This window comes from Seriola aureovittata, chromosome 2, assembly GCF_021018895.1.
Source record: "Seriola aureovittata isolate HTS-2021-v1 ecotype China chromosome 2, ASM2101889v1, whole genome shotgun sequence".
NCBI classification, from domain to species: domain Eukaryota; kingdom Metazoa; phylum Chordata; class Actinopteri; order Carangiformes; family Carangidae; genus Seriola; species Seriola aureovittata.
In genome coordinates this window covers 8,051,826-8,065,446 of record NC_079365.1, presented here as the reverse complement: position 1 = coordinate 8,065,446, position 13,621 = coordinate 8,051,826, and the positions used below count along the sequence as shown (strand labels likewise).

The window sequence follows — 13,621 nt, the reverse complement described above, 5'->3', positions numbered from 1 at the left end:
CATCTACTATGATAAATTCAACTACATATTATTTACAATACATCAATATATTTGTTACTCACCATTTGAATGATGCATGTACCTGTGTGTCAGGCGGAAGGGTGTGTTTGGGCCTCCAATAGGGAAGTACTTTATCTTTTTCATTGATGATCTAAACATGCCAATGTTGGAGACTTACGGTGCCCAGCCACCTATTGAACTGCTGCGGCAGTGGATGGACCATGGAGGCTGGTATGACAGGAAGCAGATAGGTGAGAACATTGATGTATATTTTGTTTTCTGTTGTGTTCATTAAAAAAAAAAAAAGTTGATCCTACAATATTAATTGTTTATGTTGATTGACTAAGATTTGTGTTTAGTTTATTTTGGATCAGAAATGTGAAAATTCCATCAGATTGAGCTTCCTCTTTGTTTTTCCTGCACTTACTCCACAGGTACTTTCATGCATGTGGTGGACATCAATTTTGCCTGTGCCATGGGACCTCCAGGTGGAGGCCGGAATCCTATCACCCAGCGCTTCACACGCCACTTCAACTTCCTGTCCTTCACTGAAATGGATGATACCAGCAAGAAGATGATTTTCTCCACCATTCTAGGCAGTTGGATGGGTGAGAAAGTGTCGCTAATGTGTTTAAATTTAAAGTCATATGTTAGTGGCAGGAGAGTTGTTGCAGGGTAGAAAATACTTAAACTAGCTTCTGAAAAAAATGAATTTTTAACTGAATCTTTTTTATCTTTCAGAGGGAAATATGAGTAAAAAGGAACCAGGAAGTAAGTCAGGGACACAGTGAAAAGGAAGCAGATAAGGATTGCAAATCATAATATAATAGTATAAACTATAAAAAAACACATGGTTTGAATGCTTGTCATTTCATCTCATTTTATGTAAACAGCACATAAACATCATTTATAGAGCAAACTTGAAAACAAAAATGGTGATCAAAGCCTCTAAAAATGTATCTGGTAAAGCATTGTCTTAAAGGGCTTAAGTAAATATATTTTTTAAGTGAGTTTCATGTTTTAGTGTTATCACTTCTCACTTCTCTATCCTGCTGTTTTTCATCAGGACCTGTGCCAGCAATCCAGCCACTGAATGAGTCTCTTGTAGATGCCACTATCCGGATCTATACCACCATTACCTCCCAGCTTCTTCCAACTCCATCCAAGTCTCATTACACCTTCAACCTGAGAGACCTGTCCAAGGTCTTCCAGGGCATCCTCATGGCTGAGGCAGGCACGATAGAGGTAGTCAGATCTAATTAATGTTGAAATAACCACATTACTATAGATCTTTTTTCAGTTTCAATAGCCGGTATAAGCAGTGTGTCGTACATCCTGACATCAGAACAACATTTTATGGGTCCCTATGATAATGATGTATGAAGAAGATTTGATGAGAGCAGAGAAGGCTGAAAGGGTTTTTGTTTGTCTCATAATCTCCTATGTAAAAGTATAATATTATATATTTATATATATATATTATATATTTATAATAGTATAATTGCTTTGGTGTTTTTAGGACAAATTGCAGCTGCTGCAGCTGTGGTACCACGAAAGCTGCCGGGTTTTCCAGGACCGCCTGGTGTGTGCTGAGGACAGAGACTGGTTCAACAGGCTCCTGAAAGATTGCATTCAGGGGTTTGACTGCAGCTTTGAAGACGTTGTGCCTTGTCAACCTGTTCTGTATGGAGATTTCATGATTCCTGGAGCTGACCACAAAGTCTACACCCTCATAGAAGACAAGGAAAAGGTGAGTGGAGCCATGACCTATTTTGGAAATATGTTAGTGTCTTATGCTATTGCCCCTGTAAACCAGTTGGCTGACAGACATTCAGACATGAATTTATATTGCATTTCCTTATTTTATCCAGTTAGCAAAAGTGATGGAGGAATACATGGAAGACTACAACCAGATCAGTACCACCAAGATGAAGCTGGTGCTCTTTATGGATGCCATTGAACATGTGTGCCGTATCAGCCGTATCCTTCGCCAGCCCCTGGGCAATGCCCTGCTGCTTGGAGTGGGTGGCAGTGGGCGCCAGTCACTCACTAAGCTGGCATCACATATGTGAGACATATATGTTTTTTTTCTCCAGTTATTTGGTTTGTTAAGGGAACCTACTATTGGTTTTGCATGTTTTTATGCTATAAATGAATGCTGACATTTTTTCGAAGGCCTACAGGGAGACTTTGGATTGACACACAAATTTACAAGCAGCTGTTTGTTTCCATTTCTTTCAGTTACATCACTTCAATATTTTTTTGCCTTCATTTTAAGCATTATTGTCATGTGATAGTGTGGGTCCAAAATGGTGTTGGTTTTAAAATGTAAAAATACTTTTAAAAGTGGTCAACTGAAAGAAATTCTTTTACTGATTTTACTGTTAATGTGCTAAAACATGCAAAAACAACAGTATAAACCTTTAATGATGGACAGTCCTCAATGTGTGTTTGTCTATATTCAGGTCAGAATATGAGTGTTTCCAGATTGAATTGTCCAAGAACTACGGTCAAACAGAGTGGAGGGAGGATATTAAAAGCATCATGCTGAAGGCTGGTCTTCAGAACCAGCAGATAACCTTCCTCTTTGTAGACACACAGGTAAACAGTAGCACTACTACTCTTACGTCCTCTACATGTATTTGTGGTAATAACAGCATCACTACCATACATGTTTCTAGTGTAGTGCTCTGTTGGAAAGGTGTGTTTTAGTGATGCTGCTGTATTGTTGCTTTTATTATTTTAAATCAATCTAATTTAGAGCATAAACAAAATATTTAAAATGTTGATCGAAATAATCCTAAATAAATGTAAATTACTTCACCTTTGTGTTTATCTCCCAGATTAAGAGTGAGTCATTCCTGGAAGATATCAACAACATTTTGAACTCTGGCGATGTTCCTAACCTGTATGCATCAGACGAGCAGGAGCGCATCCTGGCAGCAATGAAGCCAGTGGTGCTAGACCTGGGGCAGCAGCCAACTAAAGCCAACCTCATGGCTGCCTACATCAGGAGGGTTCGCAGCAACATCCACAATGTGCTCTGCATGAGGTTTGTGATTTTTTTTTTTACTGATTGAATGAAAATGAAAATAAATGGATAAAGTTTGTCCTCCATCTTCGATTTACCCTTCTTTCTTAATCTTCTTTCCCATTGCTCATACTCTCTCCCCTTTTTTCGTTCCATGCAGTCCTATGGGTGAGGTGTTTCGCGCACGGTTGAGGCAGTTTCCCTCACTGGTGACATGCTGTACCATAGACTGGTTCAGCGCCTGGCCAGAAGAAGCTTTGCAAGCTGTAGCCACATCGTTTCTTAATGAGCTGCCTCAGCTAGAAGCCAGCCCCACAGCCATGAGGGGACTGGTGAGGATGCTGTGTGTGTGTTTGTGTGTGTGTGTGTGTGTGTGTGTGTGTGTGTGTGTGTGTGTGTGTGTGTGTCAGTGAGCTTCATTTGTATGAAGGTTTAAAAAAAGCATTGCCAAAAAAAGGAAGCACTGTATATTGACAAATATTGATAATTAAAATAACAATACTTTAAACAAACTGACAAAATGTGTCAACAGGCTAAATGTTACATGATGTACGATCTCTGTACTGTAACTTAGAGGCATGATTTTACATTTTCCTCTTCCATAAGCTAACTGGTTGTCATACTGAACTAATATTTTGAGCTGCTTGAGCAACTTTTAAGTTTCTGCAAATTTATTTTTATACCTTGGTTAAATAAACAGCAACTACTGGCTGCCTGAAAAGAAAAGGAAAAGGGAAAAAATTAGAATAAAAAAAAAAAAAATCTAAAATACTGAAATAACTTTTCATTAAGCACAGTCTTTATTGATTCCCTTCTCCAGACAAGTATGTGTGTAAAGATCCACCAGATGGTAGCCAGGAAGAGTGAACAGTACCTGGTTGAGCTTTCACGCTACAACTATGTCACACCCAAGAGCTTCCTGGAACTTCTCAAAATCTTCTCGGATCTCATTGGACAAAAGAAGCAAGAACTGTGTGCTGCTCGTCAGCGCATGAAGACTGGTCTGGACAAGGCAAGGCACTGGGAAGAAAAACATAACAATAAGAGAAATCATAATAGTTTGTGTGTCTTTGTATTTTGCACTCTTAAGTTACTCAGTTATCTGTCCTCACTTGTGTGGATATGGATGTTTAGTTGCATGAATGAATGTGTAATTTGTGTCCATATTCATTTGCACTCTTATATAACTACACTATACTGTGGTCCTTTAGCTCCTTAGCACAGCAGAGGATGTGAGTAAAATGCAAGAGGAACTGGAGACAATGAGACCTCTTTTGGAGGAGGCTGCAAGGGAGACTGAAGTCACCATGGAGACAATCAAAGTAAGGAAATATTAATAGAGTTTAAACCAACACAAATAGCATATATACCTTTTTTCATAAGTCTCCTGGCACTGATATTACTTCTTATATAATTGATGCTTTGGTTCACTAAAGTGAATATTCAGGTTTTCTTGACAACCAAAACTAAATTGTACAACCTGTGGATTTTGGGTGTGCTGTTTATTTTATGCTGACAGAAAGACACAGTGGTTGCAGAGGAGACCCGAAAGTCAGTGCAGGCAGAGGAGGAGAAAGCTTCAGAGAAAGCCCGTTTTGCAGGCGCCATCGCAACAGATGCCCAGAAAGACTTGGATGAGGCTCTGCCAGCCCTGGATGCTGCCCTCACCAGTCTCAAGTCACTCAATAAGAATGACGTCACTGAGGTCAGGGGTTTTGATAGTGATACTTCAAATACAACTGAATTGTGTATATTATTTGTTACAAGTGGAATATAACGTCTGAATAATTTTATTTTTCAATTCAATGATTCCTGTTAATTGGGACCAAATGTTTTTCACAGGTGCGAGCAATGCAACGACCACCCCACGGGGTGAAGTTGGTTATTGAAGCAGTTTGCATTATGAAGGGCATTAAACCCAAAAAGGTACCTGGAGAAAAGCCTGGCACCAAGATCAATGACTACTGGGAACCTGGAAAGGGTCTGTTACAGGACCCTGGCAAGTTTCTGGAGAGCTTATTCAAGTATGATAAGGTAGAGCGCATATCTAATGGACTGACAGTATTGCTACATTGTTGTATGTATCGCAAATGTTGTCATAGTCCCTTCAAAACATAATTATTGCCTTTTTTTGCATTTCAGTTTCAGGGTTTGATGCTGATTTGGTCATTTCCTGTTTGAGATCTGTGAGATGTAATTAAAGCAGCTTTTGTGACTTATAATTCCTGCAGGAAAACATCCCAGATAGTGTGATCAATTTAGTCCAGCCCTACATAGATAATGAAGAATTCCAGCCAGACTCCATTGCCAAGATTTCAAAAGCTTGTACCTCCATTTGCCAGTGGGTGCGAGCCATGCATGTCTATCACTTTGTGGCCAAGGGTGTGGAACCTAAAAGGGTAAAAACTGAAATCCATGTTTAAGATATTTGTGACACCAGTGTATTTAAAGTTAACTTTCTTCATTTAAGTTTCATCTAAACACTAAAAATGTAAGTATTTGTACAGAAAGCTCTCCAGGAGGCCCAGGAGGACTTAGCTTCGACCCAACTCATCCTGGATGATGCCAAAGGCAAGTTGGCAGCGGTGGAGGGCGGCATTGCCACTTTACAGGCCAAGTACCAGGACTGTCTGGCTAAGAAAGATGAGCTGGACAACAAGTATCAACTGTGTGAGGCCCGCCTTGTCCGAGCAGACAAGGTCAGAAGGAGGGATAAGATAAGATAAGACAAAACTTCCCAGTAGGGAAAATAAACATTACAGCAGGTCAAGAAAACAGACCATAAAGGTGGTTAGATACAGGATACAGAAAACAGAAAAAATATACAGATAGGTAGTTTCAAACTATATATACTATGTTATCCTAAATCAGTGTGCTTAAATGTAATGTATGTGCAAAAACCCATAATGTAAAAGTGCTAGATACAGTATATTTGGGAATATATGTTGATTGGTGTGTATGCGTGATGAATAGAATCATAAATTGAAAACATAGATATATCAAATAGATATAATATGGACAATACATTTAAATATAATATGTGATATACATGTACACATTTATTATATATATGTATATGTGTAGTATATATGTAATATATACATATTAATGAGAAAACAAGAAAACAAATAGGGAAGATTTACTGTAACAGGCAGTATCTGCTCTTAAAAAGACAAGGCCAAAGACAATGCAGTGTGATCGTGTTTTAGAATAACAATTCTCATTTTTATTTTATCTCAGCCTTTACCTCTAATTTGCCTGCTTTAATATTAATAGGTCATAATGATGCATTTATTTTCTCCAGCTTATAGGCGGACTGGCAGATGAAAAAGTGCGCTGGAAGGAAACTGTGCTTCATCTGGATTACATGGTTAATAATGTAGCAGGTGACGTGCTTCTATCTGCAGGATACATTGCATACCTGGGACCCTTCACTGTAAGTGGGTTGTAACTCAGTGAGCATGTGGGTGTGAATACCTATTAAAAAGTTGCATTACTCATTTCCCATCACAGTCAACTTTTTTAAGATTAAGTATTATGATATCTTCCGAATGGAAATTTCAAAAACGTACTTTTGTGTATTTTGTTGTTCTAGTAGACATAACTAAAAATTAAACCTATCACAATCATAAAATTTAAACATAATTGTTTAGTAGTATTAAAAATATTAGTATCATAATATTAATTTTCAGTAGGTTTGCACTAGTGTGTACCTGTTTTTCTGCTCATTCCTGTATTTACATATATTTGTGCTAATCAGTGTAGCATTATTGCATAATTTACATGACGGTTCATTTCTTTTTATTTAGGGGGAATACAGGGCAGCCATGGCAGAGGAATGGCTGCATTGTTTCAAAGAGCTAAGTGTTCCACACACTGAAGAACCCAACCTGATCAACACCCTAGGAAATCCAGTCAAGATCCGCTCCTGGCAGGTCAGACCGTACCTGTTTCTTGCACACTTTTAGACTTCAACTAACCTTACTCACTTACCTTTATTGTCATCATACTTTGTCATTGCTATGTGCATAGATATCAGGTTTGCCCAAGGATAATCTTTCAGTGGAGAATGGTGTGATTGCTCAGTACTCTCTGCGTTGGGCTCTGTTCATTGATCCTCAGGGACAAGCCAACAAGTGGATAAAAAATATGGTAAGGACACTTTCTGATCTGACCACAGTTGCAGAGGGTACAAGTGAGATAAAAGATGAAAAAATAGCCATAACAAGATTTGTAATCTTCCTTCACATCACATATATAGTTTAAAATGATATTTTGTTCACCAGTACCAATATTTGCCACTGTAGAGGTTCTAATGCAGTTCAGTCTCACCCACAACTTTTTTTAAAAAGCTTGTCAATATCTGCAGTTGTATTTGATCCACTGCTCATCCATACTTGCCTTCTGTCATCATCCAGGAGCAGGACAATACGTTAGAGGTTATGAAGCTTAGTGACCGGGACTTCCTACGTAGTCTTGAAAACGCCATTTGCTTTGGTAAACCCTGTCTTTTAGAGAATGTAGGAGAGGAGCTAGATCCTGCTCTAGAGCCTGTCCTGTTGCAACAGGTGAATAAACACATCTATCACAATCAAAAATCATCACTTATATGCCATTGTTATGCAAATGTCTACCACACACCAGTCTGCTTAACTCACATTTATGGCTCTTAGACATTTAAGCAGCAAGGCAGCACAGTGCTGAAGCTTGGCGATTCAGTCATTCCCTACCATGAAGGTTTCAAGATGTACATCACCACCAAGCTGCCAAATCCACACTATTCTCCTGAGGTCTCTACCAACGTCACGCTCATTAACTTCACCCTGTCTCCCAGGTAACACATATCTTATATCAAAGGAAACTTTGCTCATCTACTCAGTGAGGCAGGTGCATAGGTGCGTTCAGTCTTAGACCTTCATCAGGCAAATGCCAAGGTCATAACATTGCAATTAAATTGTTTGATGCTAGACAGACAGTGCACAGGTTTTATTTGTTCAACACATACTGTATGTATCTTATACACATAAAAGAAAAATTTATTTTTTCACAACTTTGATCTCTCTTTTGTAGTTTTTCCATCAATCCTGCAACAAACCAGTCCAAGTTTAAAGAAAACTGAATTATTAAGTATACAGTGCATCCGGAAAGTATTCATACCCCTTCACTTTCCCCACATTTTGTTATGTTACAGCCTTATTCCAAAATGGATTAAATTCCTTTTTTTCCTCATCAATCTACACAGAATACCCCATAATGACAAAGCAAAAAAGGTTTTTTAGAAATTCTTGCAAATTTATTAAAAATAAAAAACTGAAATATCGCATGTACATAAGTATTCACACCCTTTGCTATGACACTCAAAAGTGAGCTTAGGTGCATCAAAAAAATTTCTGCAGCATTGATGGTCCCGAAGAGCACAATGGTCCCCATCATTTATAAATGGAAGAAGTTTGGAACCACCAGGACTCTTCCTAGAGCTGGACGCCCAGCCAAACTGACCAATCGGGGGAGAACGGCCTTGGTCAGGGAGGTGACCAAGAACCCGATGGTCACTCTGACAGAGCTCCAGCATTCCTCTGTGGAGATGGGAGAAACTTCCAGAAGGACAACCATCTCTGCAGCACTCCACCAATCAAGCCTTTATGGTAGAGAGGCCAGATGGAAGCCTCTACTCACTAAAAGGCACATGACAGCCTGCTTGGAGTTTACCAGAAGGCACCTAAAGGACTCTCAGACCATGCGAAACAAGATTCTCTGGTCTGATGAAACCAAGATTGAACTCTTTGGCCTGAATGCCAAGCGTCACGTCTGGAGGAAAGCAGGCACCGCTCATCACCTGGCTAATACCATCTCTACGGTGAAGCGTGGTGGTGGCAGCATCATGCTGTGGGGATGTTTTTCAGCAGCAGGAACTGGGAGACTAGTCAGGATCAAGGGAAAGATGAACGGAGCAAAGTACAGAGAGATCCTTGATGAAAACCTGCTCCAGAGCGCTCAGGACCTCAGACTGGGGCGAAGATTTACCTTCCAACAGGACAACGACCCTAAGCACTCAGCCAAGACAACGAAGGAGTGGCTTCGGGACAAGTCTGTGAATGTCCTTGAGTGGCCCAGCCAGAGCCCAGACTTGAATCCGATTGAACATCTCTGGAAAGACCTGAAAATAGCCATGCAGCGACGCTCCCCATCTAACCTGACAGAGCTTGAGAGGATCTGCAGAGAAGAATGGGAGAAATACCCCAAATACAGGTTTACCAAACTTGTAGCTTCATATCCAAGAAGACTTGAGGCTGTAATTGCTGCCAAGGGTGCCTCAACAAAGTACTGAGTAAAGGGTATGAGTACTTATGTACGTGCGATATTTCAGTTTTTAATTTTTTATAAATTTGCAAAAATGTCTAAAAAACCTTTTTTGCTTTGTCATTATGGGGTATTGTGTGTAGATTGATGAGAAAAAAAGGAATTTAATCCATTTTGGAATAAGGCTGTAACATAACAAAATGTGGGGAAAGTGAAAGGGTGTGAATACTTTCCGGATGCACTGTATATACTGAACTTTTCCTTAGGATATGATTTAATTTTTTATTTAATTTTTTTTAATCTGTTCATTGTACAACCTAAAATATGTGAAACACCAATAGTATAATCTTTGAAATATAATAAGAGGTAAGCATGCCATAACAAGGGGTAAGTATTTGCAATCAATGGTAATACAAGTTCATGTTACTGAAGGTAGTTTTGAAAAATCCTACATTCTCAGTCTTACTATTAATGTTTGTGTAAAAGTACATTTTATGTGTATTCAGTGGTCTAGAGGACCAGTTGCTGGCCCAGGTGGTCGCTGAGGAGCGTCCAGACCTGGAGGATGCTAAGAACCAGCTGATCATCAGCAACGCCCAAATGAAACAGGAGCTGAAAGAAATTGAGGATGAGATCCTGTCCCGACTCAGCTCCACAGAGGGAAACCCTGTGGACAATGTGGAGCTCATCCAAGTATTGGGGGCCTCCAAGATCAAAGCTGGAGAAATCAAGGTCAGGCAGTGGAGAGCTTTAATGTCTAACATCATACATCTTGGAAGTGTTTTTTCTCATATACATCTCCCTCCCCAAACCTCAAATACATTGTGTCATACAGTGTCATTGAACCCATAAGCTAATTTTGTTGGATTTTCTACTAACACAAACTGGTTTTACTGGCAGGCCAAAGTGATGGCAGCAGAAAAGACAGAACGAGACATTGATGCCACCCGTCTGGAGTATGTACCAGTGGCTGTGCGCACGCAGATCCTCTTCTTCTGTGTATCAGACCTATCCATTGTCGACCCAATGTACCAGTACTCCCTGGAGTGGTTCCTTGGCATCTTCATGGCTGGCATTGCCAACTCTGAGAGAGCAGGTAGACTATACTGAGAATTATGTCTGTTCAGACGGAAAAACTCATGAGAACTGGTTTATGACACTGACAGCAGATATAAAAAATATTTTTCAATGACTACTTTGTCTTGACATGTTTCTCACAGACACTGTGAAAAAGAGAATCACCAACATCAATGAATTTTTCACCTTCAGCCTGTACAGCAATGTGTGCCGCAGTTTGTTTGAGAAGCACAAACTCATGTTCGCCTTCCTTCTCTGCACTCGCATCATGATGAATGAGAACAAAATTGACAAGGTGAGCAACAGGGGGTTTGCAGTTTCTTATGTAATGTTTGCTTGTCTGTTTAATGTTCTCCTGAGACTCAAATACACAAGTTGAGTTAATCAAAGTACATTTAATGAATCTGTGTCAGGCTGAATGGCGCTACCTGCTATCTGGAGGGATGCCCATCCAAGAGATGACCAACCCCGCAGTTAGCTGGCTATCAGAGCGCGCCTGGCAGGACATCCTGGGCCTCAGTGCTCTGGACAACTTCAGCAAACTGGCAGAGAGCTTCGCCAAACATCTGCAGGGTTTCAAAAGAATTTTTGACAGCAACCAGCCTCACAGGCATGCATTGACAACCTCTTTGTTTACAAAGGCACACCTTTTTCCTTCATTTATACTGTGCAGAAGCTGTGAATGTCTAACAAGGTCTGCATGTGTGTATGTTTGCCTACAGGGAGCCCCTCCCAGAAGAGTGGGACACAGAGCTGGACTCATTCCAGAAGCTGTTGATCCTGCGCTGTCTGAGGGCTGACTGCCTCGTCCAAGGCCTGCAGGACTTTGTCTCAGCTCAGCTGGGACAGCGCTTCATTGAACCTCAGGTAGACACCCTGTCCTACTTCTCGACTGTGGCTTAGTGTGGCAATATTAGCATGGTAATAATTGCTCCATTTGTTTTTGCTGGGTCTGCAGCAGTGCAAACATTCATTAATGTTTGGAGTGCAGAATAAGCTGAAAATGATTTCTGGTTGTTTTCTCAACAATATGTGGCTGCAGTTTTTCTCAGTTATGACACTTATCGGTCCTTCTCTCTCCATCTTTCCACAGACGTCAGACCTGTCTGTGGTGTTTGCAGAGTCATCCCCCTCCACTTCTCTCATTTTTGTCCTTTCCCCTGGCACTGACCCTGCTGCTGACCTCTACAAGTTTGCTGACGTCATGCAATTCTCCAAGAAAATGAGTGCCATCTCTCTGGGCCAGGGCCAGGTCAGGGCCACAGGGATACCTGGGAATTTTCTCTCTTTGTGCCCTTCCTCTGACTCTGGGGAAAGCCACTATAAATCACTTTCTCACAGAACTAGGCCATTCTCATTTGTCTTGTTAAGAATGGCCACCTCAGTGCTAATTGTTTTCTCTATTTCTGACAATGGGACAATGTACCATACTACTTTAACAGATGCTATATTCCAAGACACTGCCATAAACCATAAATACCTCATGTGCAGGTTTTAAGATAAATCCAGATACATCGTCCACAAACCTGAAACCTGGTAACCAGCCAAACATTCTCCCAGCAATATAATCCCCAGGTGGCTGTTCAGTTGGTATCAGCATTATATGTTTATCACATTACTTGAAATTATGTGAGTTATCGTGGCTAATGCTGGGCTCTTGCCTCACCCTGTCCTCAATTTCTGTTTATATTGAACTGAGTGCCAGATTTTTGGAAATTGAAATGTTGTCTCTTAAATGAAAGTCTCATGTTAAGCTTGCTGTTTTTGGCACAACTCTTGTTGTTGTTGTCACATCTGTCCTTCCTTCTGCTGTTGTTTGTTTGATTCAGGGCCCCTGGGCTGAGACTATGATGCACGCTGCCATGGAAAAAGGTCAGTGGGTCTTTTTCCAGAACTGTCACCTGGCTCCCAGCTGGATGCCATCATTGGAGAGACTCATCGAAAACATCAATCCAGTAAAGGTCAGAACATAGGTGCACACAAAAAAGCATGAACACAAACTAGTCCAAAATTGGACTACTAAAACAGAACTGCCTCAGTAAGTTGACTTAGCCAAACACATAGAGCTTTCCCATGACTTGGACAGTTTTAATTACTTCATTTACCATATGGGTACCACATGTCCAACTTTCTCCACAGGTGCACAAGGACTTCCGCCTATGGCTCACAAGTCTTCCAAGCAACAGGTTCCCAGTGTCCATTCTCCAAAATGGTTCCAAGATGACAATTGAGCCTCCCAGGGGGATCAAGGCCAACCTACAGAAAACCTACCTGAGGCTTACTAATGATTTCATCTCCTCTTCCACCAAGGTCTGTGTCTTCCTTACTCAGCCGCACACTGAGTTTGTTGCCGCTCTTTATATTAACTCCTTTATTATTTACTTTTGATTTGAAAATCTGCCTCTTCAAATCAGTTTTCTTTGAAAACATCTACTAGTAGCGTGTTGCGTCCTTACATTTGCCTCCTCCTCTTTCTTCTACAGATAACGAACTTCAAGTCTTTGCTCCTGTCTCTGTGTCTGTTCCATGGAATTGCTTTGGAGCGAAGGAAGTTTGGCCCTTTGGGTTTCAATATTCCCTACGAGTTCACAGACGGAGACCTAAACATCTGCATCAGCCAACTCAAAATGTTCCTGGATGAGTACCAGGACATCCCATACAAGGTGGGGGAGAGGAGGCTTCTGTCTGTATTAAAATCCCTGTTAAGAGCAGTAGTTCCAAAGCCATATTTTTCATCTTATTTTCTTTTTTTTCATTCTCCTGCTGTTCGTCTTTCCTCTTTGTGGCTGTTTATCAGTCTGCTCCTGTCTCCTTAGTCCCCAAAACCTGTTGTGCATTACTCATGTCTGTTGCTATTTCACTGTGAAATGTTCCTTATCATTGTGGATGGTTGAGGTATAAGCCTAGAGAAAAACAGACCCTTTAATGACAAACAAGGAGTGTTTTTTCTTGGTCAGACACTGTGTTTGTGTTCATCTGTCTGTCTCCCCTTTTTGTCCTCTACCTTTGCAGGTGCTAAAATACACCGCAGGGGAGATAAATTATGGCGGCCGTGTGACAGATGATTGGGACAGACGATGTCTGCTCAGTGTGCTAGAGGTTTTCTATTGTCCCGCTGTTCTTATTGATGATCATGTCTACTCTTCGTCTGGAGTCTACCGGCAGATAGACACAAATCTGGATATCAAGGTTAGATTCTAGGAAATAGACAGC

General features: G+C 40.7%; 1 protein-coding gene across 1 annotated transcript in view; it reads left to right on the top strand.

Moving 5' to 3' along the window:
- The window catches only part of dnah1 (dynein, axonemal, heavy chain 1), a 32,606-nt gene that overhangs the window by 14,298 nt on the left and 4,687 nt on the right, over positions 1-13,621 (top strand). Inside the window, exons 44-73 of the mRNA XM_056405003.1 lie at positions 94-251; positions 435-608; positions 742-771; positions 1,067-1,245; positions 1,520-1,750; positions 1,872-2,068; positions 2,466-2,601; positions 2,844-3,052; positions 3,192-3,363; positions 3,852-4,043; positions 4,243-4,353; positions 4,551-4,736; positions 4,874-5,065; positions 5,263-5,430; positions 5,539-5,730; positions 6,336-6,467; positions 6,841-6,966; positions 7,064-7,183; positions 7,450-7,599; positions 7,705-7,865; positions 9,838-10,063; positions 10,232-10,427; positions 10,552-10,703; positions 10,822-11,018; positions 11,131-11,275; positions 11,502-11,660; positions 12,238-12,369; positions 12,548-12,718; positions 12,892-13,071; positions 13,421-13,597. Coding sequence (XP_056260978.1) covers positions 94-251; positions 435-608; positions 742-771; positions 1,067-1,245; positions 1,520-1,750; positions 1,872-2,068; positions 2,466-2,601; positions 2,844-3,052; positions 3,192-3,363; positions 3,852-4,043; positions 4,243-4,353; positions 4,551-4,736; positions 4,874-5,065; positions 5,263-5,430; positions 5,539-5,730; positions 6,336-6,467; positions 6,841-6,966; positions 7,064-7,183; positions 7,450-7,599; positions 7,705-7,865; positions 9,838-10,063; positions 10,232-10,427; positions 10,552-10,703; positions 10,822-11,018; positions 11,131-11,275; positions 11,502-11,660; positions 12,238-12,369; positions 12,548-12,718; positions 12,892-13,071; positions 13,421-13,597 — 4,951 coding nt within the window. The remainder of the gene's footprint in view (positions 1-93; positions 252-434; positions 609-741; positions 772-1,066; positions 1,246-1,519; positions 1,751-1,871; positions 2,069-2,465; positions 2,602-2,843; positions 3,053-3,191; positions 3,364-3,851; positions 4,044-4,242; positions 4,354-4,550; positions 4,737-4,873; positions 5,066-5,262; positions 5,431-5,538; positions 5,731-6,335; positions 6,468-6,840; positions 6,967-7,063; positions 7,184-7,449; positions 7,600-7,704; positions 7,866-9,837; positions 10,064-10,231; positions 10,428-10,551; positions 10,704-10,821; positions 11,019-11,130; positions 11,276-11,501; positions 11,661-12,237; positions 12,370-12,547; positions 12,719-12,891; positions 13,072-13,420; positions 13,598-13,621) is intronic.